Source organism: Penicillium macrosclerotiorum (genome assembly GCF_028827735.1).
Source record: "Penicillium macrosclerotiorum strain IBT 26536 chromosome Unknown utg000003l_segment0_segment0, whole genome shotgun sequence".
Classification (NCBI taxonomy): Eukaryota; Fungi; Ascomycota; class Eurotiomycetes; order Eurotiales; family Aspergillaceae; genus Penicillium; species Penicillium macrosclerotiorum.
Window position 1 is genome coordinate 1,986,613 of NW_026643083.1, and position 26,002 is coordinate 2,012,614.

At 50.6% G+C, this 26,002-nt stretch overlaps 10 protein-coding genes across 10 annotated transcripts; 2 read left to right on the forward strand and 8 right to left on the reverse strand.

Moving 5' to 3' along the window:
- Nucleotides 1-1,729: 1,729 nt before the first annotated feature.
- N7462_003606 (SPX and EXS domain-containing protein) lies at nucleotides 1,730-5,111 on the reverse strand (the record flags this gene model as incomplete). The annotated part of the gene is made up of 6 exons (XM_057075332.1): nucleotides 1,730-2,749; nucleotides 2,801-2,890; nucleotides 2,941-3,114; nucleotides 3,175-3,318; nucleotides 3,396-4,910; nucleotides 4,989-5,111. Coding segments are annotated over 6 exons (3,066 nt in total), but the record flags the coding sequence as incomplete, so codon positions are not given.
- A 2,683-nt stretch (nucleotides 5,112-7,794) lies between these two features.
- N7462_003607 (DUF3759 domain-containing protein) lies at nucleotides 7,795-8,425 on the reverse strand (the record flags this gene model as incomplete). The annotated part of the gene is made up of 3 exons (XM_057075333.1): nucleotides 7,795-8,036; nucleotides 8,106-8,237; nucleotides 8,410-8,425. The coding sequence occupies 3 exons, from the start codon at nucleotides 8,423-8,425 to the stop codon at nucleotides 7,795-7,797; spliced, it is 390 nt and encodes a 129-aa protein (XP_056934838.1).
- A 1,896-nt stretch (nucleotides 8,426-10,321) lies between these two features.
- On the reverse strand, nucleotides 10,322-10,507 carry N7462_003608 (uncharacterized protein; the record flags this gene model as incomplete). Its single annotated transcript, XM_057075334.1, has 1 exon — nucleotides 10,322-10,507. The coding sequence occupies one exon, from the start codon at nucleotides 10,505-10,507 to the stop codon at nucleotides 10,322-10,324; it is 186 nt and encodes a 61-aa protein (XP_056934839.1).
- A 42-nt stretch (nucleotides 10,508-10,549) lies between these two features.
- On the forward strand, nucleotides 10,550-11,290 carry N7462_003609 (alpha/beta hydrolase; the record flags this gene model as incomplete). Its single annotated transcript, XM_057075335.1, has 1 exon — nucleotides 10,550-11,290. One exon carries the CDS (start codon nucleotides 10,550-10,552, stop codon nucleotides 11,288-11,290), a length of 741 nt encoding a protein of 246 aa, XP_056934840.1.
- Nucleotides 11,291-11,849: 559 nt separating this feature from the next.
- Nucleotides 11,850-12,386, reverse strand: N7462_003610 (Glycoside hydrolase 18 protein; the record flags this gene model as incomplete). Its single annotated transcript, XM_057075336.1, has 1 exon — nucleotides 11,850-12,386. One exon carries the CDS (start codon nucleotides 12,384-12,386, stop codon nucleotides 11,850-11,852), a length of 537 nt encoding a protein of 178 aa, XP_056934841.1.
- An 888-nt stretch (nucleotides 12,387-13,274) lies between these two features.
- N7462_003611 (phosphatidylserine decarboxylase) lies at nucleotides 13,275-14,546 on the reverse strand (the record flags this gene model as incomplete). The annotated part of the gene is made up of 1 exon (XM_057075337.1): nucleotides 13,275-14,546. The coding sequence occupies one exon, from the start codon at nucleotides 14,544-14,546 to the stop codon at nucleotides 13,275-13,277; it is 1,272 nt and encodes a 423-aa protein (XP_056934842.1).
- A 1,304-nt stretch (nucleotides 14,547-15,850) lies between these two features.
- Nucleotides 15,851-17,806, reverse strand: N7462_003612 (uncharacterized protein; the record flags this gene model as incomplete). Its single annotated transcript, XM_057075338.1, has 1 exon — nucleotides 15,851-17,806. The coding sequence occupies one exon, from the start codon at nucleotides 17,804-17,806 to the stop codon at nucleotides 15,851-15,853; it is 1,956 nt and encodes a 651-aa protein (XP_056934843.1).
- A 395-nt stretch (nucleotides 17,807-18,201) lies between these two features.
- N7462_003613 (SNARE domain protein) lies at nucleotides 18,202-19,130 on the forward strand (the record flags this gene model as incomplete). The annotated part of the gene is made up of 3 exons (XM_057075339.1): nucleotides 18,202-18,236; nucleotides 18,307-18,932; nucleotides 19,054-19,130. 3 exons carry the CDS (start codon nucleotides 18,202-18,204, stop codon nucleotides 19,128-19,130), a joined length of 738 nt encoding a protein of 245 aa, XP_056934844.1.
- A 124-nt stretch (nucleotides 19,131-19,254) lies between these two features.
- N7462_003614 (histone chaperone napB) lies at nucleotides 19,255-20,762 on the reverse strand (the record flags this gene model as incomplete). Its single annotated transcript, XM_057075340.1, has 3 exons — nucleotides 19,255-19,397; nucleotides 19,464-20,303; nucleotides 20,639-20,762. The coding sequence occupies 3 exons, from the start codon at nucleotides 20,760-20,762 to the stop codon at nucleotides 19,255-19,257; spliced, it is 1,107 nt and encodes a 368-aa protein (XP_056934845.1).
- Nucleotides 20,763-24,525: 3,763 nt separating this feature from the next.
- Nucleotides 24,526-25,655, reverse strand: N7462_003615 (NmrA family NAD(P)-binding protein; the record flags this gene model as incomplete). The annotated part of the gene is made up of 2 exons (XM_057075341.1): nucleotides 24,526-24,940; nucleotides 25,012-25,655. 2 exons carry the CDS (start codon nucleotides 25,653-25,655, stop codon nucleotides 24,526-24,528), a joined length of 1,059 nt encoding a protein of 352 aa, XP_056934846.1.
- Nucleotides 25,656-26,002: the final 347 nt, after the last annotated feature.

Sequence of the window (26,002 nt, forward strand, 5' to 3'; positions counted from 1 at the left end):
AGAGATGGGCCTGTGGTGGAAACCCCCCTTTCCATATAAACAAAGTGAGCACCGCTGTTCTTTCAGCTCCCCATTTTTCAGCGCGGTTTTCAAGAAGAACAATGGGGCACTTTCAGTCGCCTTAGGTGCACAGGACAATAGATAGACGCCTACAGGGAATGGCGAAAGACTGGAGATGTAGCAAAATATTACAAGATCCAGGAACCACAGTAAAAGCATCAAACTCCACAAAATAAAGTAAAGTCCGCTACCTAGTGCAGTGGAGGGCGTTTATATGTCAGGAGGATGGCCCCCCACTCCGCAATTAAACCGTGGGTACTTGACGACGTAGTAGAGGGTGGTGCATTTCAGAGCCAAGTAGCCACTTTTCGGGGCCAATCACAGACCTGTCGGAGCGATCAAGCACTTTCCAAGACCAAAAGAGACCAAGTTAATCCGAGCGATAATTAGAAGGTGAGGTGGCTGCAAGGAAAACAAATGGGAGTAGAGCAGCCCAATCATCCTAAAAATGACAACATATTGGCTTTCGCAACGGGTAGCTTCGGGAATGCAAGGTAATTAGCAATCTAATTAGTATCAAAGTGTCGAGAGACAAGACAAAAATTCCACGACCCTCGTTAGAACCTAACGAACTTTACTTTGAATACAAATTGAGTGATTTGAATATACAGTATCATAGAATCTTGGGAGATATTGGATCAGAAGAAAATTAGAAGCTATGCGGAAGGTTAAGTGTTTTTACACAAGATGTTTCTAAGCGAGCTTCACCCTACCTGGGCTCAAATTCCTTCACTCGAAACACGAATATATCTAGAAAGATGGTCATGTGGTATGTAGTGTTACAGATATATGTATATATTTGCTGGTGGTGGTTGAAAAAGTGGGGTCAGAAAATACGTAGTACGTACTGAACTGGGAACAGAAACGGTCGCTGTCTGCGAACCAGGCCCGCCTCTAGAGGTTGTGGAAGAGAAAGAGAAAACACCTAGGGACAGTATAGAAGATAAATGGATATCTGAGTTGCTAGAAACAACGGGGTAGGCCCTATATGTCACATCTCCTGTCACACCGCTAGTTTATGCTTATATGCTACTTCCCCACTGTAGTACGTTACATAGCACCACAATTCGATCAAATGGACACAACAGAATATTATCCTAGTCTATATACCAGCGCATTTACCACATGCTCCACAATATCTCGATTTTAGATGTTTTGCTATATTAAAGAGATCATACAGTCATTTAATCGAGGCCAAAGTTCGCCTAGAATATAACCATATCGATAAGCTTCATTTCCTAGAATCCTATATTCTTGCACGCGAATGAAGCCTTCCAGTCAAGCACACTTCAATCTAGTATGGCCAGCATTGGTCGAATTTTGATAGATACCGACCACGGCCTATCTAAGCTTAATATATCGCTTCGAACACCTACACCACCAGCAGGCAGGTCAACTAGCAGACCTAGACCTTTTCGTGCGTACAACACCACACACAGCAAAACAGCTTGCTGAGCAATCTTTCTCGTTCAAAGCTCTGTTACAAAAGGGCCCACGATCGTCAGGAAGCACCACTATACAAATGCTAGATCAATTATTCCAAGGTGCCCATAGTAAGACCTGGAAGAGTTCATTATGTACATTTATGACCAGGTCGAATTCCGTAGCTAGTCATATAACAGTCGTATAACTTGGGCCTGAAATAGCCGGCTCAGACCATCTCAAACGTTTATTCTTCAATACGATGCATAGCAGATCGTCCTTCAGGGTGCTCATGCGGCTCCTCATCTCCAGTGCCAGCAGTGGACCCGGATTCATCATCCGAAGTGAGGCCAGCCTCCTCTTCCTCATCGCTCGTATCTTCCGTGCTACGAGTCAGATCTTGGGCCACAGTCGCGCTGGAAAGGTATGACGGGAGTCGTCGCCGCTCAAAGTCCTGGGCATGGGCAGATGCAACGATGGTGCCCATACGACTGATACTTGCGGAAGGACGGCGGTTCCGAGCGCGTAGGCTAGACGGCAGTGGCGATGGCGCGGTTTCGATGTCCCCTGGAGACATAAATGGTGTTGTGACATGTTGTTCCTGTAGTTGTACGTCGTTTGCGTTCACACCATCCAAGCCCGGGGTAAGCGAGGGGATATCGTATGGAAGGGGAACATCTCGCGAGGCACGGAAAAGAAGAACGTTTGTGCAGTGTTCGTTCTCGACGCGAAAAATGGACCACACGCCACGGCGGAACACTTCGGATAGCGAAACGCAAAAGCTAAGCACGGCTGAATGCTGGATGTCATTGCTGAAGATGGCGTAGAAAATCCAATTAAATCGGATGATAACATCCAGAACCATTGCCGCATAGTATACCCACACTCGCCGAAAGGCGAGGACTTCACGCAGGAGAGGATGCTTGGCGTATGCGTTACCTAGACTCCAGTCCATGATAAGATCCCACACCGAAGTGTACACGGCATTCAGCAGGGCAAACGTGATGAACGATGCTTGAAAGCGGGTATGCTTGTCGATGCGGTACATGCTCAGGGTGGCATAGTATAGAACACTGAAGATGTACTTCCCTAGATTAAGAAGATGAGGGAAGGCATTCTTTGTGTCCACGTAACGGCGTATACATTGGAAAGCTCTCCAAACAGCAGGCAAACATGTGAAGAAGCCGAGCAGTCGCGAGTGAGACGAGTTACATTGGAGAGGGTCGTGCCAATACGAGGCGTAAAGACAGAAGAAGAGCTCGATATTCTGTTTTTGATTAGATGTAGTCTTGCGAGAGGGGGCTTTAGTCTAACTTACCCCCATGGCATAGGTCTGAGAGCAGTACATATCACCGAGAAAGAAGTCACGAAACTCAACGGGGTATATCCCAGCAAGTAAAAGGCGCCACTGTATGTGTTAGAAATGCTGAAAATTGTGTTTAGCAAGAATCAACTTACATTCGAAAAGGCCCACCACTTCCGGCTGCGATGATATAACACCCGGGCAGGTAAGAAGACGATGATGAGAGTTATGCCGATAAGCACAACAGGCCAGTATATGTACATGGCATTAAACCATGAGAAATTAAGCCACATGAAAAGACCCATGAGAAAAATGAAAAAAGATGGAATCTGAATGGATGTTAACCAAATAACCATCTCGAACGCGGAGACGAGAGAAATCCAACATACCTCTAGCAACTGGCGCCATTCTAAAGTGTGTCTGGTGTCATATTCAAAAACAAATGCATGGTTAATTTTTGATTTTGTCCAGATCATGCAATCCAAACAAAATAGCAAGAAATGAAACACAATGAGGAAGTATCCTCCATAGATCTGCAAAACTCCGTTAGCGACGCCCATGGCCATTTATACCATCGGTGGATGGAGCAAGGAATAGTAGTTTCACGAACTTGTAGCAAATAACTAGTCCAAACTTGCTTGTATACTTCAACGGCGTGTAAATTCTGCGATGCGTATACCAGCGCCTGGGCAGCGAATAAGGCACCAGCCATCAGCAAAAGACCCGCGCGGAAGGTGCTTGGCGAAAAGTCGCCGGTCTTCTTAAGGGTATGACGAAGTTTCGATGCGGCGATTTTGCGGTTTCCACGCTCGAAATATCGTGCATATAGGTCTTCCACTGCCACCATCAGGCTTTCAATTACTTCACTCTGTACAAAAGTCGCCTTGTTGACTCGATCCGACATGTATCGTAGCGGGGGTCGCGCGTTAACCGCCTTGTCATACTTCTTGTTGATCTTGCGGAAGGCAGTTCGGTTGAGATAAGCATATCCCTTGAGCAATTCGATACCTCGATAAAACTCTTGAAGGGCATGTTTAAGCTTCCGCTTCGCAGATCGATACGATACATCATTACTTGGCGGGTCCTGCCGCCGCATAAAGTCTCTCCGATTCAAGATGAACTCTCGGTCCCTTGCATGCATCCCCGGGGTTGCCATCTGAGCTAGCGCCTCTGAGTTCTTACCGATCCGAGTCTTCCCTGTGAATGTATCCCTAATCCGTGAGCTGTTGAATTTTCCAAATCCATTGGATCCGTTCGAAGAGTCATGGTTGATTCGTTTGTTGGCTCGTTTGGCAGCGAGCACCTCCTGAATGCGCTGATCCCTCATTATGTGGAGTTGTTGGCGCAGGACCTTCAATCTGTCGGTAGCCTCCTGCTCCTTCATCTGGTAGAACGAATCGATTTTGTCCAACTCGCCATCAAGGAAGGCAAAAAACTCATCCTGCCGACGCTCCACCTCCAGGGCGGAGTCAGCAAGCCCCTTCTTACCCATTGCTTGACCATCGGGGTGAGATAGGACACGACGCAGGAGCTGAGAGGTACGTTTCACTGACGTCGTCTTTGTCAAAGGTTCATCTTGAGGACTCTGGGTCGTGGTTTGTTGAAACCCCGGCAGCGGTTGGTTTGGCGGACTACTGGACACAACATGGGTCGGTGGTGTGCCAAAAGTTGCATGTCGGGCCATGACTGGCGACGGAGTTCGAACTTCCGGACGCCCTGGGCCTTCCTCTGGTGGCACAGATTCTTCTAGGTCGAGGGCCGGGTCAGGTAGCTCAAAGGAGCCGACATCGGATGGTGCCCCAGGTTGTGGCGGTGTGGCCAGTATACTCCCATATGTGCCTAACGTCTCCGAGAAGCGCGACCCCGGTGTGCGTAATGGCTGGCGTTCGGTCCGCGGAATAGGAGTCGATCGATTCGCCGATGGAGAGTTCGAATTGGTCCGCCTGGGCGTCACGGAACCGTTGAAATCTGTCGCTTCCAAGGGTTTGTCGGAGTTGGACGGCGTGAGAGAGGGATTGATGGCGCCATGGGTGGATGGAAGGTGCTGCCGAATCGACGGAGTATGAGGGCTTCGGTTTGCCTTCTGGAGGGCGCGAGTGATTGCCTTGACCTTTTTCTTGCCGGTCTAATTGGGATGTGTTAGCCAAGATCTCTCGAGGGATGGTCATTGGTCCTAAGTTAGAAGACTGCTGAGTCCTCCTACCTTATAGTCCAGATACTTCGCCCTCCACTCAGGAACGAGCTCCTGCTCCAACTCTCTATATTCGACCGAGTCAGCCACTGGGGTATTCCATTGGAGGGTATCATGATGGGGAGGAGGGCGACTCACTTGGCAAATTTCATCCTTGCCAACGAACCACCGTCATCGCATACCTCTCAGTGGTTGGGGAGGAGAAAAAGAAAAAAACAAACCGGGGCGGGCTGAGGTCGAGGTTGAAGAGGGGAAGATCGATAAAACCACAGCTCACAAGAGAGGGGAGGGGGAAATCAAGAATTTCCACAAGCTCGCACCTGGTCAGCGCTTTGCGGCAGATAAGCGCAAAGTGCGGGCAGCCAAGGGTGGACTAGACCACTATGGGATCCCAATGATGCGCCGACGACCAGAACAAGATCAGGGCGGTTCCCACCCGGACGCAGAACAGAAAAACAAAGTCTCTGCAGGGCTTGTCGCGCGTCTCGTGTACCCGTGGATCGGGCCAAGCGCCATCGTCTGAACCGGTTCTTGGTACTTTGGACGATACATCGCAACAATCAACGAGCCCTACGCCCGCACGTGCGAGTTCGATGAGCTCATGCAGTTTGACGCCACCATTATCAGGCAGCCATCGATGGGGCGATTGGTCAGCGGCCCAAACGGGCGGCTGCTGACTGGTCCGGTCACGGGCCCACTGCGCGGATTGCGACGGCGGGAATTTGAGATGAAGTGATTGGCATCGCCGCTACGCCTGGCCTCTGCCTAAGTGTCACATCCACGCCTTGCTGAGCCAGGCATCTTGCAATTTGAAACTTATCGTATTCAATTTCTTGTCTCTTTTTTTTTTCTTTTTCTCTCTTTGGCTATCTTCCTGAGCCACTTTGTGCAACCTGTCCTGGGACCTTGAACTCACACGGACTCGGGATCCAAGATCTACATGGGGATTGGGAATGCAGCCCTGGAATGTGGCCGGCGGGTTCTCATGGTGATGACTGGATAGGAGAATATCTTAGTTTGTAACCCTATGCTCCGCCCTACGTATCTCTCTGTTCGCCATGCAATTCCTATAACGCATGCCCACGGACAATCAGTGGGTGCCCTCCTTGAGTCCGGGCAGATCCATAGGGAACGGCATCTTCGATCGACAAGCAACCTAGCCTCGGATCTCCAGATTTAAGATAAATCTAGTATCTGCCCGGCCTATCTGGCTCACAATACCTGACAAAGACTCTTAATGCAGCATACTAGATAGTTCTTCGATCCTTCCCTTGTACCCGCGAGCTTTAGGTTGGGAAAGAATCAGTGTTGTAATGGGTCCCAAATTGTCATCACGAAGTCGCTCATGATTTTTTTCGGCCTTTGAGACTGAATATATCAGGTCGATCTCTATAGACACCTGGTAGGACAGGAGCCCAGCATCAACAGCTCTCGTCATCCCAGCGGGCCTCCCTTGCTTTTATCCTTTCCCTGAAAATTCATCATTTGTAGCCTTTCCAGATCGCCTCCATCCCTGTCTATCGCAGATATCGTCAAACTGAAAAATGCGCTCTTACTTCCAACCCGACAACGCGGAGTGGGAGGTAATGCGTCAAGAAGTTTTAATGGGCAAACCGGAAATCCAACCGCTTGTTTCCTTCTATTTCGTATTCCGGATATAGTCGCTTCGCTCTTTATCAGTCATGACATTCCAAACCCGATCGTGTCTTCAATTCTGGAACTCATGATACGCCTTGGCCGCCAAAAATAAACCGGTGGCCATATTGACGGCCCCCAACTACTTATTACGCCGTCGGCATTTCGGCATATCGTCGTCTCTGTAGAGGAAATACGCTGCCATATCGCCTAGCTGAACCGATATCTATATCATTCCGTCATGAGCATTCTAGTCCACCACTCTATAGATTCAGATCTATATAAAACAAACATCATCTGGGCTGCCGAAGCGGAGCAATGCCCGACGTTAGTCGAGTTTCTCGAAGCCCATGCCCCCACAATAGCTATGACTCAAATTAGCATTGTAATCAAATCGATGTCCCAGGAATGAAGAATCCCACAGACCCCGGCAAAATAAATAACTCAATAGGATGGTCATCACTGCATGTGGAGGTTCTGGTGACTGAAGGCGATATGAGCTAGTTTGTCGCGGTACATCGAGCTACGTCCAGTTACATCCCTGGACATTACGACTCGCTGGGACGCCGAGAATCCCGCGAGGATGGTGAGTCAACTGTCGCTGGATGGATATGCAGATGCAAGATTTCAAGGGCTTTGGCTCCGCTGCCAGTGACGAAAACGAAGAAAGAAGTTTTTACTGAGAAGGATCAGTTTTTACAAATACAGAAAAGGGCTACTCTGCTATTAAGCTTTATGTATACTGAGTGAGGAATGTCTTATCTGTGCTAGCATTATCATAGGGATATGTATTACCATATACAACCCAAGAATGACGCCATACAAATTCCTCGACTTGGCATCGACAATGAGGCTTCGCCAAGTCCTCTCTATTCTCCTTCTGGTAACTCCAACAGAATATTGTCCGCTTGGCAGGGCTTTGGATACGTACGAAATAGTACTGGGCTACAAAGTACAAAATCTTTGGCTTTAAATCACACAATTGGTCATATATATTTCCTGTCGCTATACATTTTACACGAGTAGCAAGTACAGCGAAGTAATCGTGGCTAGAATACCTTATCAAAACAATTTCATGCCGTCGTCCATTTTAAAGGCTCCGCGGAAGGGCCTCCCAGATTATGAGTGGCCCCCCCAGTGCCCCGAAAACCCGATATCATCTCTGCGTATAGGGATTGCACATTTACCAGCGGCCGGGGCGGTCGAAGCGCTCGTGGCGGGGGTAGCGCTCGGGGTCCCACTCCTCAGCGCCGTGGCCGCGCTCGTAGTGCTCCTCGTACATGTGCTCAGCGTTCTTCTTAGCGTGCTCGTGAGCGCGCAGGCGGTCAACCTCGTCCATTCCCTTGGTCTCGGCCAGTTTGTCGATCTCGGCGCCGACCAGGCCGGCAATGGCTTCCTTGGCGAACGCGTGCTTGACAGGCTTGCCTGTTGCCCGGAGATATTAGCTTGCGAAAGATTTTGGACAGTTTGGGAGGGGTTCGGTGAGATACATACCCTCCTTGCGCTGGTGGTCCTCCCAGGCCTTCATACCGGCAAAGGAAGCGGCACCGGCAATCAGCTCATGGCTGAAGTGGCTCTCATGGTGCTCTTGGCCGTACACCTGACGGTGAGCGTCGTCGGATTGTTCTGTGTCGATGTTAGTAAGGACTGTCATATAAATTGGACGACCAATCAAGAGTCCGATATCCATCGAAGAAGTCACTGCGTGCATACGCCGGCATCTTGCATGTGGAGACAAAACATCGAGGAATCGGATGACGTCCGCATCGTATAGAGTACATAGAGAGTAGAGACTTACCCCAGCCCCAGGCCATTGTGAATGTATACGAATTGAGATGAAAAGGGAGAAAAGGGTGATAGGAGGGGTGTGTTGATAGAATAAAGAAAGAAGTTCGATGAGGGGAGATGAGGGGATTCTTATAGCCACGACCGAGCGAACACTCCAGAAGAGCTACGTATTCTTCTCAGGATATTTAGGCACAGCTTCCCTACCTTTCCCCCTCTTCTCCCCCTCCTCTTCTGTCTCAGCTCGCGCGAGCCCCACCCAATCCGCGAAGAGAGTGGCTGAAGGGAGGTTTCCTAGGGAGTTCAGGGTGTTATCTTCGGGGCGATGGAGTCAGGGCCCCTCCGCCCAATATGGCTGGACCATGGATCCGATGTACCAGCTCGGTGGAGCGAGCAGATCGCATCGCCTTCTCCAATCGCGGGGCGCTGGAGGGGCAAGGAAGAGACGGTGATCCAGTGAGATCATCGACGGCAGGATGATGGCTTTCGCGGATCACGGCCATAGGAGGATCAGAAGGGTGCATGGGGCTCGAGAGACCTCCCCGGTGTCTCCAGCATTGTGATGCCCGAGTGGTTTGAGCATGCACAGGCGGACAGATGTTTGACCCGAAGTCTGGTACCAAAGATGTGTCCAGGTACCAGGGGGAATTCCGCTTCCCCTGCTTTCTTTCTTCCGGAACTCTCGATGAAAACTCCCAACGAGACTCAGCAACCCCAAACATCCAGTGAACCTCCGCGGTCTCTATGACGCCAGGGTCCCAGGGTCTGTTTCCGCCCCTCTCAACCACTTCGCAACGCTGTCCCGCTCTCTATTTTCGCCAAGATACGGGACACAAGGCGACACTGCTGTTCCTCCCCAAACGCGAGACACTCGAGAGGAGGAGTGCGTGTTCCACTAGGTCCAATGAAGCGCCGATCAGGCCCGGCGGGGTCCATTCAGCCCTACTCCGCCTGCATGTGAACAAATCAATGGCAAGAGACCGCCGGTGGATCATTATGAGACTTTACCATTTCTGACATTAGCGGTCCAGTCCACGTACCTCCGGAAAACACGGGTACAGAGCCCCTCCCCATTTACGGTCAAGAGCAACAGATGGTAAGTCCGGCGCACCCGGGCCAAGCTTCTCTTGTCCGAGGCTTGTCCGCGCCTTACGAGGGTCGGAGTGACCCTCCTCTCTCTTGGCACTCGCTTTCTGTTCAGAATGGCGGTGAACTGACGCCAGCAAAGTTGCAGCAATAATTGCCTATAGTCTCCATAATATGATCTCTTGTGAGCGGAGTATTTAGTCCCTGAAGCCCATCGAGAACCTCTTTTCAACAGGTCGCTTACACTTCACAGGGTGTAGGAGTGAACTGGCAGCCTTGGCATTACGTATTGCACCGCCCCATGTGGCACTGCGCCACATGGCAGAAAGGTATCATGGTTAAGAGGATAAAGATGCATAAAGCGAAATTCGGTGGAATACGGCCGTCCTTGAAGCCATGGCTTGATTTGTCGAGCATATCATGGATTGCTTCTGTACGGTCACTTGCTCTATTTTTTTTAACACATTCGGGACAAGTCTGTCCAGTCAGAATTGAGGAATATCACCCTGTATGTAAGAATAGAGCGTGGCCCACCGCTGGTGGTGTCATTGAAGAATGCCATCCCGTCTCTTCTGCATGCTGACTCCTCTAGATGGAGTCATGAAACACTTCTTCTTGGAGCTGATGCCCATGTTTGGCCTCTGAAGGCTTGAAACACTTCTTGAGGCAGGGATTAGCGCCAGGCAACGACGATACCGAGAATGAAGCCAATCAGTCCACCGCCCCGCCGTCGGCTTTTTCGACAGTCCCGAGTACAGAGGAGCCCGATTTCCCTCCTATGAAATCATACAGCCCTTCTGATTATTATTAGTAACTGTAAGACCAATACCAGCCACACCTTACGCAACCCCATTGACCCACCAGCCACAGGCAACAGCCACTATCTGCTGGAGCTCGAGAGCTTGCCCCTCCATTGCTAAGGCTTCAACCAGAATAGTCTCGGCGACGCCGAACAATTGGCGAGCATTGCAAAGGAACCAGCCTCCCAGAACTGGCCCAGCAACAGGCTGACTGTTGCTGAACATCGCCAATTGGGTCTCTCACCTCTCACCGACCCCCCAAACACCATGCCTTCCAAAATCCCCATCCCGGCTGACTTCCCCTCCAAGCTCACCGTCACCATCACGTCCCCGCCCAATGCCTCCCCCTCCACACCTTCTCCAAACATCCTGCTCCTGCTCCACGGTATCGGTGACACCGCCGTCGGCTTCACAGCCTTCGGCCGCGCCATGAGCCTCCCGGAGACTACCGTCGTGACCGTGCAAGCGCCAGCCCCACTCCCCTTTGACCTGGGAGGCTTCCACTGGGGCGACGATGTCGCCTTTGACAGCACGACGGGCGCTCTGGACATGGATGCCGGGCTGGCGCGCAGCACGGCCACCCTCGCGGCCGTCGTCCGGGATACACTCGGTCAGAAATGCGGGTACCGGCGGCGCGAGATCCTGATCCTGGGCTTTGGGCAGGGCGGGATGGCCGGGCTGGCGGTGGCGCGGGAGCTGAGTGCGGACGGGGGAGAGGCGCTGGGCGGGGTGATTTCGATCGGGGCTCCATATGCGCTGTCGGGGGCGCGGACAGGCGCGAAGAGTCGCACGCCGGTTTTGTTAGTAGCTGGGCGCGATTCGAGCGTGGTGTCGGAGGGGGCGGTGCGGAGGACGAAGGACGTATTTGAGTTTGTCGAGGTGAGCTGGTATGCGCGGCGTGGGGATGGGATGCCGTCGAGCCGTGAGGAGATGTTGCCTGTGATGCAGTTCCTGGCAAGGCGGTTGCGCAGTCGGCAGGGGGTGCCGGAGGGGAGTGTTGAAATTTGATCTGGAGTCGGATTGTTGGCCTTGGAGAAGTTGAACGGAAATGATATTGTACAAAAATATGTTATGACTATAGATGAAAATATTAAGTTTTACTCCCTCGCTCAATTGCTACATGTATCTATCCTGTGTGCTGAAGGAGCAGTTGTCGAGCACGGATCTGTCAGTCAATCATCAGCTTGGGCTATCCCGGTGCGCATGATGTTGGCTGTTCTAATAGGCTGGTTATAAATTCTTGTTCTTGTATGCTTTAATAGAATGGCAGCTAGTATGATTGCTAACTTGCATCAATAAATGGGGGAATGATCATTGCCTGTATTGACCGGGAATTGGAATTTCCTCACATGACTTAATATTACTTCAAGGTCATTTACCATTGGCTTTCAATTCCGAAGGTATTGGCAGGGCACTTCATCCCGAAAATTATGTAGGTCTGGATAAGAATATATTAGATAACAATCATTATTTCGGTAGGCTCTCGCCAGTGCATGATCCTCGTTGTCCTCCCATAAGGTATTTGCCAAACGGCTCCCATCCGCCCTCTTTTGATATGGTGGATCCTTTACGCCAACATAAAAGTACCAATCGCAACGCCCGCAACAGCCATCAGCGAAACAGCCAGCGAGCCAGCCGCATTGGCCGCGGTAGTTTGAGTAGCAGTGCTGTTGGTGCCGGAGGCCTGTGCACTGGCTGAGAGAGTAGCAGCCGGTGTAGTCTCAGGAGCGGTACTGTCTCCACTAGTATTGGTTCCTGTGGCACTGCTGGTCTTGCTTGAAGCAGTTGCGGTACCTGTCAAAGTAATCTCGGCTGCATGGGTGGCGGTCGAAGACGCCAGGGCAGAAGAGGGTGTCCAGCAGGAGAGGTAGGAAGTTGTCCGAGTCTCGGTGCCCGTGTATGCCGCACAACCGGGGACGTCGGTTTTTATAGGAGCGCGGCCACCACCACAGTCGAGCGGGTCGCACACCTCGCCAGTGTTGGGGTCGTACCAATGGACAGTCTTGTCGGAGCAGCTGGTGTAGCTGTATGTGCTGCAGTCGGCGGCAACGGCACCGGCTAGCATGAGTAGCGAGAGGGCACTGGACAGCATTGAAGCATGCATTGTGACAATACTAGCTGTATAAAGCGGTTCAAGTATGACAGTAGACGGTCGTGGGGCTGAAGGTATTAGATTGATATGATGCAGATGAAGATCACCGTAGACAAAGAGCGTGAAAACGGGGGCACTGTCTCAGACTTATAACGAACGGATCGGCATAGTCTCAGAAACCAGTGGCTCACTAAGGAGTCAATTCTATTCTACCGACCGGCTGACTAGCAGGATCAGCCTTGGAAAATGCAATGTCGCATTAGCAGGGGCCATTTTCTCGGTCTGCGCCCAAGAAGAGGACCTCCCGAACCACACAGGCCCACCAGTACCTGGATTGGTGTGTGTCGCGTAGGGACATAGCCTTGCGTTATGGGCCGATAGGGGTTCAAGATCTCCACCTTGGAGCAAATTTTCAGGGTCTGGCTAACAAGCTAATCCGAAGCTAATCCGGGGTCCAATTTAGATAGACCCTAGGTTGACTTGGCATTGGGGTCCAAATGGCCATCTATGGTGCCGGTTGCCGATGAATTGTGGAGCTACCAGCGAGTATATAGCAATTTTCAACAAGTATCCCTTCTCCCTTGATGCCATCTTCTATCATTGAGAATGTCTCGATCAACGTAGATGTTCATCGATATAAATTTCTATTGCTAATGAAACTCGTCGTGAATCAAACTACATGATACGGGTGCGATGCTCGTTGGCCTTCTATTAAAGCGATATGTGACAATATTTGCCGATGTGCGTTGCGAGTCTCAATGACGTCTATTCGTATATTCTTTATAAGCAATTGTCTATGAAAACAGTGTCTGACAGTGGAGGAGCAAAGTCAAATAAGCGCAGGCGCAACCTTGCAGAAGATAAGATCCAGATAGTCCTATTGAAACCACTTCCAAATCTTTAGTCAATGAATGTAGCGATTTGCTTTCGGACGTTGACTTTCCTCTTGAATGAATACTTGAAGTTCACTCTTCGCTCAAAAACCATTACACAGTCTGAGCCACCAAACTGGAAATACGAGATATTATCTCCCTTTTCAACTTCTTGTCCTTCATTCACACAAAGAACAACAGATGATACTTGAGCCATTCCGATGGGAAGAATGGCTACCTTGCCATATTTTACAGTCTGGATCACAATCAATCCGCGAGTTTGACACCATTGGTATCCAGGGTCATTTGGCACATCGAGGTCCTCTTTCTGGTGGCTATGAGGATCGTCATTCTCACCATCCTCGCCTTCAGTCTCGTATTGAGCCCTCACACCTCGCCGGTGTGTAACTTCATTTGGTGCACAAATTATGGCTTGGTCCGCATAGATCTTGCCTACGGTAGTATTTTTTGCTACCTGTAGATATACTTGGCTTTGTATGACTCTCGCCTCAACTACCTTTCCACTCACTGGGGCATGCTGACGGTGATAATCAGTGGGCCCCAGGAAGGAATGGGTAAAATGACCCTCGTCCCAGGTCTTTGCCGTGGTTTGCAGCAAGTCTTTGATGGGCCACTTATAGTTGATACCCTTTATTTTGAGATTGAGGTCAATCTCTCCATTCTGAATAAGCCAATTTCCACCGTAGAACGAGTCTGCTGGCATGCTAATGACTTTGTCCTCATGAGGAAAGTCAATCGGGCGAGCCAAGTCGATATTTCTCCAGCAACGTGCAAACCAGTGGTTGAACGATAGCCAGCCACTGTCAGGTTGCTCCCATAGTGCTGCTTCTTTGTTGTATTTGGAATTTAGATAGAACGTATGAATCGCTCCGGCCGACTCAGAGGTTGACAAGAATTGTCCCTGCTGTCGAGCAAAGGAGACAAGCCAGTATGAGAGCCATGAAAGGTCTGTATTTGATGTCTCCGGTCTAATGGGTGTTTGTAATTCAAGGACGGCTGGTTGATCGAAAACCCAATAAAGGACCAAAATTTTGCGCAGAAGTTCATCTCCGCTAGAAGTCACATTTGGCACCCATCGCAGGAGGTTTTCACACCACCGGAGGTAACTATCAACATCTGCGATTCCTTCGGCTCTCATATCATTAGGTCCATCTTTGAGGGCACTTTGAATTGCAGAGTTAAACTTCTCCACTCGGGATGTGTAACGGCAAATAAAGTCTTTTAGGTCACGAACAAGTGGCTCTTTGGAGATGTACGTCGGAGAGGTTAGAATTCTCATTTTGGCATACTTCGAGGATGAAAAAATACCAGGGTACTGGAACTAAGTACTGTAAAGGTTAATGATGCTTCAACAGAGAAGTGCTTTATTCTGTTGGCCCTGCTGGTACTTATTTTGCAAGTCAGCCGTACGCAATCCTATCGAATTGCTTTTTTTTTCTGATTTCACTTTCCAAGATTTGTCACAAAACATGATAGACTGTGTCACTGTAAGACTCAGGGAAAGCACCTTTATGAGTGTAACATGATTAAAGTCTATCGTGACTATTAGCTATTCAGAGGTGAATGTGCTCACCGGTTAGATTGGATGATACTATGGGGATTTGTTGGCAGCCACTTTCGCTTTCGTCTCAGAAGTGGTTGCACAATACTTCCTCAACTTTTAAGATATGGAAATTTTGATCGAAGACTCTCTCCCCAACGCTTAATAAATGAAAATGCTGGGCCAAACATATAACATTCGAGCTTCTTTTACACGCAGCTGCATAGAAAGTATGTGATAAGCGGAAATGATTTCCCCTCAAATCCAATAGCAGGCACGGCAAGATGTTGAACACAGTTAAGTCATATATTGTGGAACTTGAAAGAGGCAGGTGGCCTATTTTGTCGCCTATAATGACTCACTTGGCACACTGTTACCAGTTCCTTATTCTTGGCGACTATGGGATCGTTTCAGTGAGCATTAATAGCAAAAGGATAATGATTGTTCGCGGGATAACCAAGTTGCTGAGCCGAGCTGGAACGCCACATTTTTCGTTTGATTTACCTCGTTCTTGGTGAGAGATTGGTGTAGAAGCATCTCAAACTACATATATTTTTTATTGACATTCAAAACAGGCTACTCGCTGTCAATGAAACAACTTCGAACTATAGTCATTTTTTTTTGCCATGATATCCAGCTGTATGCAGTACATATTGCCACTTCTTTCGTACGTTTATTTGAAGTCCTCACATCCTTGTTCTGAAAATCCAACTAACAGCTTCCGTTCCTCCGTCTCTTACATCATCCAATGTAGGAGCTCCGGGATTACGCCTCAACTCTTACTTTATGTCATAATATGTCTTATTCGATATTCTGTTTTCCACGACTATATAGTAAATAAATACATTTCCATTCTGGACTTTGCCAAAGTGTATATAGTCTATTTTAATTCTTGCATCTATTTTTTTTCGTAATAACAAAGGTGTACAGCTCTATCTTGTATTCTGCTCACCTGGAGCACATCCCAGCGTAAATGCCACAGTTATTGCGCCTTTACCTTTATACATTCTCAAGTCGTCTCACATAACTTGCATATACGATCATCACTTTTTGAGTCCGATGACAGCCAAGTTTCGCGGACTCTCGCTATACTCGAACACGGGCTCAACCCAACACTCTTTGACGGAATCATGCTCGCGCAGAAATTGCCACCGGTCCACAACAATCACCGCTTCCACAACCTGCGCGCTGAAGGCCATCAAACTCCAGACTAGGCTGAGGTTTTTCCTCGTGTGGTGGTACTCCGTCTCATACTGGGCGATTTCCTCATCCGTCAGGCTCGCGATGCGCTCCTGAATCTTTGAGCCATGTGCCGGATCGCGGAGGAGTTTGACCGTGGCGGCGCGCACGTACTCAGTGAAGGACGAGAACGCTGTCTTACGGAGGGACCCAATGATCAGAACGGGTGGCAGGCCTTCTGCATCAGAAGGGTCGCCACCGTAAGGATCTTTGGGAACCCGGGGCTTGGGTAGGACGCCGCGGTCAACGAGGATACGCTGGAGAAGGGCACGGAAATAATGACGCGTAAAGAAAGACTCGCTGTCGGCGTAGCCCCAGTTGTACGGAGCCTGCACGGCCATCATGCGGGCGGTAATATTGAGTTTCATGCCTGTTACACCGGGAGATTCGTATTTTTCGAAGTACTTGGACATGGGGAAGCCGTGAGGGTCGTAGGCTGTTCCAGTTTCTTTGAGACGAGGGTGGAGAGATCGAAGAACAGGAAGTTTATAAGTTGCGGGACCCAATCTTTCTGTCATGAGGTTATAACAGCAGCCTATCATAGCAATGGCTACTACCGATGGGTTCAGGATCAATGATCGCACACCGTGGTGGACGAGGTTTCCGCAGGAATGGAGTGATACCACCATCACTCGAGCGTCACTTTGTTTCTGCTCGTCTGATTCTAGGATCACGGATGTGTCTCCAGGTGTATCCTCATTTGGAGTCCCAATTGGCGATGGATTAACAACATGGTCAATGATTGGTTCCAAGTATCCGTCTTGAATGTCATGTTCGATGTAACTGAGAGTTCCTCGCGTATCGATTTCATCCTCAGGCTTCGGTTTGTATGAATGTTGCGTGGTAGACGTGGGTAGGTCCTCTGGGCCGAGGCTGATCTCACCGAGCATTTTGAATATAGTGACATCTTCTTTATCGCCATTGGTCTCTTCTCGGAGCGAGGGTTTTTCGGTGGACTCCGGCACTGTAGTTTCAGGTTGTAGGCTACCCGTCATGTCGGGCGCGGCTCTTTCAGGGGTCACATTGCAGCCATCACAGGACTTCTGACGATTATGCACGTAGACCGTTTTTGTCTTCTGCTTCGCCGCCAGCTTAGCAGCCACATCCATATCCCTGGCCCCGTCGATGTTCTGGTGGCGACGTTCAATTGCAATGATGTGCTTGTGGTAAGGAGAGCTGGCCAGCGTGCGCCCCAAATAGTTCTGCCCGGATCCAAAGTCCACAATATGGGACACTGGTTCACCGCGGTGCTCACGCACCGTGTCGGAGAGCGAGGCGACGTAGCGTGAGAAGTATTGGACCTCATGCGCTTTCTTTTTGTTCATGCCTACGGCGACATGTCGAGGCAATTTGGTTTTGTTGGAATAATCCGGAGTAAACTCTCGTTGAAGGGCCAAGCGGCGAACGTTGTAAATGTAGTCCAGTAGGGTCCGCGGAGGGAATGCGCCGCCGTTCCACGTGCGAGTGCTCTCACTGGCATTCTTATTTTCCTCGGTATTTTCGCGCAACGGGCTGATATCTTCTCGTAGCATGAGGCGTAGAATGTCGTGGACATCATGGTCATTGAAGAAGGTCCTCCATTCTTCTGGAAGAAGTGTCGTGTATAGATCGGGCTCGCGGGTGAGGAAATCGAGGATATGCACGCCGCCGCACAGGTTCATGAATAGAACTGAGGAGGTAGCGAAGGACAGCAGAGCCTCAACGTACGAATCCGGGTCCTCCCACTCATCTGAGAGCGGGAGAGGGCAATTGCGAGCCATGCGAAGAGGATTGTCCCCTGTCCCGCACGAAATGCAATTGAGGCTTTATCATGGGCTGTTATCTTTTTTTTATCGCTGGACCGATGACACCCGCTGAGTCAGCTACATCAGTTCAACTTTCTCTGGTTCATGGGATCGATGGAGATGTTTTAACAATCAAGACTTTTGTGAATACCTTTGCTTAGTGGTAGAGCATGATGAGAGAATTGTTTCGACTTGGTCTACTAAGGTGTTCTAGGCTGACTTCGTGATTGGCCCCGGATTCATGTTGTTCGATGTATACTCGGTCTTCAAGCCCACACTACCACGTGATCAACTCCGGGGGACCGGGGAGGCTGGCAGCTCTCCGTCGATGGTCCGTCATCGCCCAGGGGTCAACTTCATACATCACAGCCATGGAGACAGCAGACCCTTTCCTTCAGGTCCAGTCGTAAGCCACCGCTTTCACACCGCCCCTCCACGCACACCAGAGCCCCAAAGGCTAACCATTCCCTCTACAGGGACGTCCTGTCTACATTACAATCCAGCCGGCCGCTCTTCTCCTCATACCTCCGCATCCGCTCGTTAGCGAAAAGCCCCTCCAACCCTGAGCTTAAACAAGCGCGCATAGAGCTCGAAGCGACCATCACAGAGCTCAGTGCTGACCTAGATGACCTCGTCGAGAGCGTCCGCGCCATCGAACAAGACCCCTATCGCTTCGGCCTCGAGCTAGAGGAAGTCCAGCGCCGGCGCAAACTCGTCGACGATGTCGGGGGCGAGATCGAACAGATGCGGCAGGAGCTGCAACAAGCAGTGTCAGCCGCCCCGGAGCCGGAGCTGCCGAACCCGACGGAGTTCGACGCCGCGCTGGACGAGGAGGAGCAGCAACAGCGCGGGCGCGAAGGGGACGACTACTATGCGTCGCTGGAGCAGCAGCGGCAGTCGGAGCTGATGCATGAGCAGGATGAACAACTGGACGGAGTGTTTCAAACTGTAGGCAACCTACGGCAGCAGGCGAACGATATGGGCCGCGAGCTAGAGGATCAAGCTGTCATGATTGATGAAGTTGATACTCTGGCGGACCGGGTGGGCGGAAAGCTGAGCAATGGCATGGCGCGGATTCGACATATAGTGCGCAAGAACGAGGGTAAGTGGGATCTTTTCTCTCTTCAGTTTACAATGGAGATGCGGTTGTTACAGGAAAAACAACGGGAACTTGGAATGGTCATGAATTGCAGGGAGCTAACTTTTCGATCCATTTCTTCTAGATACATGGTCATCCTTTTGCATAGCAGCGCTGATCTTTGCGCTCATCCTATTATTATTTCTCGTTATTGTTTTGTGATAATACATTAATCGGGGGGCGTTGCAGTCGGGTAAACCACCAGCATCACAAGGAGCATGGCGTTTTTTTTTTTTTTTTTTCATGGGGGCAGGCAGATCGGAATGAATGAACGATTTTCCTCTTTTTAGTTACGGGCCTTCTTGCGGGGGCGCTCTTGGCCCTCACCCTCGTCCTCGTCCTCCTCGAGATCCTCCTCAATGTCTTCCAGACCCTCGAGCTCCTCCATGTCGAGGTCATCAAGATCATCGCCGAGCTCGAAAGATTGAGCTATAAGCACAAGGTTCAGAGTCAGCGCGGTTGTTCACATCGTGATACAATTGGGGGTTTACATACCGTAGTACTTCATGGCATTGGTATAGAGGTCCTCGGAAATGGCAATGGCGAGCTCCTCGCCGTCCTCGAAAATCTCGACATCCTGAAGCTCATCGATGAGGTCTAGGTCCTCCTCATCATCGTCCTCATCCTCGTCGTCGACCTCCTCGCCCTTGAGGATCTTGGCATACCGCTCATCCTCCTCCTTGGATGCCTGCTTGGACTCCTCGACAGAGACATCCCGGCCACGATAGCCGAAGAAAGAGAAGAAGCTGGTACCAGCGGGGCTCTCGGGTTCCTCATCCTCGTCATCCTCCTCCTCCTCGGCCTTGTCAGCCTCAGCTTGGATCTCAGCAATTTTCTTCACGAGGGCTTCGAACTCGGGCAGCTTCGTACGCTCGCCACCCTTCTTCTCAGCATCGGCCAGGTTGCAGGCGGCATCGAGCAGACCCTTTGTGGGGTCGGCATCCTTCTTCCAGTTGATGCGGACAGGCTCTGACACCAGACCCTCCCAGGTGCGGCGCTTGCCGCTGGGGGTCTTGAACACCTGCTTGCGCCAGTAGAAGTCCTTGACCAACTGGGTGTTCTCGAACCACTCGTTGTCCTCGGGCTTGAAGTCGAAGGTGAAGCGCAAGCTGCGGGGTTCGCCATTGCCTTGGGCATCGACCTCGAATCGCTCAATGGTCAGGTTCTTGAGGGCCTGGCCAAGAATGCCGGCATCCTGGGGCAGGATATAGTCTTCGATCTCGCCGGGAGCGCTGGAGAAGACGCGCATCCAGAAGTCACCCTCGACCTCAGGGTGGCTGATGATCTCATTGCGCTTCTCGAAAAGGGGCTTCATCAAGGGGACAGCCTTGCGCACTGATGGAGAACAATTGCATTAGTCCTGTATCTCTCTTTGCTTGAATTGATGTTGTATTTTCCTCCACGCCAATTTTGGTGTATTGAAAAATCTCTCGGTAGCTCGACACAAATCCAGTGATGCATCGCATCCCCATTGAGGGGGGGTAAGTCATCATTCGCCTGCAGTAGCCGGCGTCCCAATTGAGGGGTAAGAGGGAGGGACGAGCTTTGCGAGTGGGGAGATCGTAGGGGATAATGGGATGCTAATCGCAAGCATCTCCCGCAACGAGTGCCAACAGCGCCCAAAAATGGCGCGACGCGGGGAGGAAAAACGGGGGAGGGATGGGACTTACTCTGCTCAATCTCAACGCGGTGGAACTGCTCCTCGAGATGCGACATCTTCTTCGCAACATCGCGGGGGAGAGAGGGAAGCTCGATGTGCTCGATGCGATCCTCAAGAGGCTGGTCTGCGGACATGATGGAAATGGGTATAAAGTCAAAAGGATAAAATGAAAGGTGTCGTCAGAGCTCAAGATTGGAGCTTATAAATGAAGAGCAGAAGTGGCCGGAGGATATAGGGATATTAAGACCACGAACAGAAAAGTGGAAGGAGAAAGTGGAAGAGAGAAAGAAGGAAAAGGGAAGGGGACTCAGACTAAAAAAAAAAAAAATTCTGCCAGAAAGTCCGGGATCAGCGCGAGAGGTGTTCGATGCGCGCATCAGAAACTGTCGGGCGGAGAGCTCTGGTGTACTTGTGGCGACCTGGCGAGTACATTCGAGAACATACTGAAACGGCAGTGGCAAAAAGTAGCTCTTTGGTAGACTCATGTACCCCACATGGTCACACCAGGCAACGGAGCTGGACGGATTCGATGGCGGTGGAGCATCAGTTGGCACGGACCGTGACTACGGTTCAGTGGGCGCCCGCTGAGCGCTCAGTAGGCAGAATACGGCTCAGTGGGACCCTACTCACCGCTCAGTAGGATCCTTACGCCAAGAATCACGTGCTATATGAAATATGTGGTATTCCGGTTAATTACATTCTTGAATCAAAGTGTTTTTATTTACAGCTTACGGTCACTATACTATCTTTCCTGTATAAATTCATTTTCTACATCACTATCTACTGAACCAGGGCGCTCTACGACAAGCCTGAGAATGCAGGCAGGATGGGATAGGTCGGCGAATAGACCAACAAACCACCACACACCACGATAGAGGAAGCCTCCCAAAAGGGAAAGCAGAAGCAGATGAAGCGAAGAGAGTGTGAAAGTTGATTCTCTCCCTATCGGAGATGCGAAGCTATATCCTGTAAAGACTGTGTACTAGAAAGATATCCTCCAATCAGAGACCTCCCTAGTGTTGGCCATTTCCCCACTGCTTTACCTACTACCACTACGACCGAGTACGAATCTAGCTGGTACCGCTACCCAAAGTCGAAAATTAGTGAACTTATTCATTCAAGACTAATTCTTTCTATTGAAGATACGGTCAATAAGAGTGATAGATATTTAGTCGATTTAACTAATCAACGTATTGTTACGCACTCGCTGACTGGTAAACGTAAATTGTACGTTATAGTAGATATAGTAAATAAAGGCGGTAAACAGTGGCAAAACTTCCACATGTGAACATTTGTATCCTCCGGATCACAATAGCTTTAGTACTAGACGGATATGGACTAATTTCCCTTGAAATTATTAGTTTTCACCTTATTTCACCTTAAATCTAATCCCTAACAGTTTTCTAGCTCGAGTTAAGGATATACCTGTTAGTATAGTGACTGATATACTTAAGAACATTTGTTATACTATCAGAATGTAAGGAAACACTGTAAAAACGTGGTTTCAGGTAAGGTAGGGGGTAATAGGAGAGGGTAAGGTAAGGTAAGAGATAGGGGCGAAAGAAAAGTTCAGGCAACAATCAGGCGCCCACTTTTAGCGCCGCCTACTGAATGGTGAGTAGGGTCCTGCTGAGCCGTATTCTGCACGGCCTGAAACGGGCAGCTATGGTGCCTGATGCTGCCTGATGCTGCCTGATACATCCTGGTACTGTAGCTCAGCACCAGTGGAGAATTGCTATGTCTCATTGTCCAACTGCCGCGACCGTTGGCCGATCATTATGGGCTTCAGCGACTGTTCTCAACGGCCTAGAGCCTTGAGATATGAGATCGTAGTTGATATCGCCACGCATTACCTGCCTCGGAATAACATATCTCGCTTCGACTCATGTCTATAGTATTATACTCATTTTTGGCGTGGGGGCAGTCCAATTTCAAACACTTTCTGTACATGTTTGGGTCCCTTCTTCTTTTTTTTTGGTTTGCTCTCTTTCGAATATCTTGACTTGATTGTTGAGACCCTGAGCTTCCAACGGATCTATCCAATTGCCCCAACGGAGGCCCTCCTTCACGATATGTCCAGCTTGGGCTCATCCAGGACTGATTTGCGAGAGCTATTGACTGCTCATAAATTACGATAAAGTAAGTCCTGGAGTCCTGCAGATCCATATTCAGTGCACGAGATGTAGTCGATTGAGTATCAAAGAGAGAGATACCGTAGTCCCGTCACAGGCTCCGTTTTAAGTCACTCTAGATTTGTCCCCTCCGAACAACCCCGCCCCCCCCCCAGCACATACCAGCAACTACAAGTGACATGCACCTACCGGATTCTGGCCATCCAGCAAATACAGCGCAAACAATGTGACGTAGATTCCTAGCGGCCCCTTGCCCCCTCCCCAGCAAAGCAACGACAGATCGAAAGATCAAAAGAAACAACCCCATTAAAGCCACTCTCCCCCAGTGATTCGTCAATCCACCAAATCCCTCCCGATCGCAAATCTGCCCACGTCCTCCAGCAATCACAACCCCAGACACCGACCTTATCGCGCCTCGTCCATTGGATCGCCTGCACATTGCTTTTTTTTTTCCCCCGACCCATCTCTCTATTCCCCTTCCTGCGTGTGCGGGCCCCAGGGGAAACGCAAATAAATAGCCTAGACTACTTTATTTTAACCTCGCTCGCCACGCCTCTATCTACACGTCTCGACAGGGTCGCAGTCGAGAGATTTAACGAGGAGCAAACTAGTAAACCCATGCCCATGGAAACACCAGGGAAAATGGAGCCACGTCCATCGCGCTGGAGCGAGAGCTGGCCATTCCCATTTGATTATGCACCGCTCGCGTGCTCGCGTAGCCAGGACGTCTGCGATTGGGGGGGAAGGGAAGGGGGGAGGAGCCGGTGGACGCACCTGATGAAAGGAGCGGTCTGCGATAGGGAAGTCATTGGTGGGATGCGAGCTGCGGCGAGGGTCGCCCGCTGCACGTCAGGCACGTTATGCACGTGTAGATAAAGGTTAAGCCGAGGGGCTGTGTTTTGTCCTCTTTCGAGGGGAACGGATTCTCATGAATCTGAGCCGCCGTGGCAACTAGGAGAAGAGGCGAGAGTGGAAGAAAAAAATGTAGACAGAGAGAGATAGAGAGAGAGAGAGAGAGAGAGAGAGAGAGAGAGAGATGGAACATGGTTGATAGATCGGTGGATGGCATTCATTGGAGGGCCCCGCAAGGCCTCAAAAATCCAAGGAGTAAGGGATAGAGAGTATAGAAGTCTGGAAGGTGGGAGAAAACCAGGCCAAGAGCTAGGAGAAAAGGAAGTAGTCGTGAGATCTCATTCGATATTTTTATGGTGGGACGGGATTAGGCATCGTCATCGCAGGAGCCGGGGAATAAAAGAGCGAAACAGAAGCCTCGAGAAAACAAGAGGAGAGAAAGATCAATCAGGGAAACTTGAACCAGACACCAGGTTCCAGTCGCGAAACAAAAGAAACTTTTAGGGGATCAGAAGGCAGAATGTGTGAGATAAGGTGCGTCTTCAATGCCTCAATCCAGGGCATTTGTCGGCTTCAAAAAAAAGGCGATAAGAAAAAAAAATAAGAATAGTCATGATGTCCGATATATTCCCATGCCCATTCGCCAACAATGCAATGATTAGGGCAAATTTGGATAAGCAACGAAAACAGAAGAAAAGACATGCTGCAAGGCAGGGTTCCACATGCACAGGCATCATCACCATGCACGTCTGCCGAGGGGAGGAAATCAAACAGTCGTATAGAAGAAACAGGGCGGGCGATATGGATGGGGAAGAAAAGACTCTGATCGGTGCCTTGTCGGGGAACAAAATATCAGAGTGCACACCGCGGAGAGAATAAAGGAAAAGGCACCAGAAAAGACCGGATCGGGGGCTCAAAGCATCCAATCCAATCCGTTCGCCTCTTCTTCCACCGGGAAAACCTCGCGCGCATACTCTTCCATATCGCGCCAGCCCTGCCAGAGGTGCCGGGCCTCGTCGGTGACGCGCAGTGAGACCACACCACCCGGTCCTTGCATCATGCCGGCACCGGCGCCCTTACCACCAGCCGGTCCGAGGCCCTTAGGCGATCCAGCCGCGGGTTGTGAGAACTCGGGTTGCGGGAAGTACGGGGCATTGAACTCGCCGAACAGCGTCTCGAGCGTTTCTAATTGTTCCCGGTATCCCGGCGGGATATTGACTTTGATCTCGATCCGGGGCACGCGCACGTACCGACAGGGCCGGCTGAGAGCGCGGGAGAACGCGGCGCACACTTGGTTGGGGGAGAGGGTTTCAAAAGTGAGGGCAATGCTAGAGCGCGGCCCCGCCGCGAGTCCGTTAGCAAGGATTCTGGTTTCAACGCCAAGGAATCTGACACTCACCGATGGCCATGCCACTTCTTCGGCCCGTCCTTGAAGATCTGCAGCAAGGTTGGTCCAACATCGTGTTCCGCATCCAGCCAGGGCAACGGGGTCTCCGGGTCAAAAGGCGCGCGCCACTCGAAACTGCCGTCATCCAAGAGTTCCATCTGGAAGAGCGGGTAGGGCAGACTGGTAAAGTTGTTGTTGTAGATGCCAGCGTAGACAAATGTGGCGGGCAAACCCAGCTGGCGCACGTAGTTTTCGACGGTGAACTTGGGTGCCCACTGAGGGACGGCGGGCCACGGCCCGTGAACGGAGTGATCTGGCATGCTGCTGTAGATGTAGTGCTGAATGGTGCCGGCGCGCTTGGCGGCGTCGGCGAGCGCACGGCCGATGGCGACCTCGTCGCCGGCCTGGGACATGGTATTGATGAAGGCCAGACTGGCGCCCTTGAAGAGCGTGTCCATCAACTCCGGGTTATTTAAGAGGGGACCTTGGATCAGCGTGACATTGGGCAAGGTCTGCAACTCTTCGGCGATGAGGCCCTTGAGTGAATGAATTTGCGCGCGTACCGCATAGCCGACGGCGGATGCGACTCGGATGAGCGATGCCGCCTGTCGCCCGGCCGCGTTGACCACGGCGATAGTCTTCTGCGGTTGTGTCATCCGGGTTTGCGAAAGAGAAGGGTTCAGGACCTTGGGAGGGGCAATTTGGCAGGAGACAGATCCAGGAGAAAGAGAAGAATAGCAGCGGAGAGCCGGGCAGAGGATGCGACGAAAGAACCGTACCGGAGAGACAGAGAATGCGGTCCGAACCACGGAAGAGGGGGCACAGCAGGAGGGGGCAGAGGGAGTTGAGGTTGCGGATAAGTGCTAAGTGGATACTAGGAAGCAGACTGGCAGGGTAGAAAGGGGAGATGAAGGGCCAGATAAAAGAAAATCCGGAGTAACCGCCTTGGCGAGAAAAAATGGAGGTGAGGGCTTTGCGATGGTGGGGTACCTTGGGAGGGGAG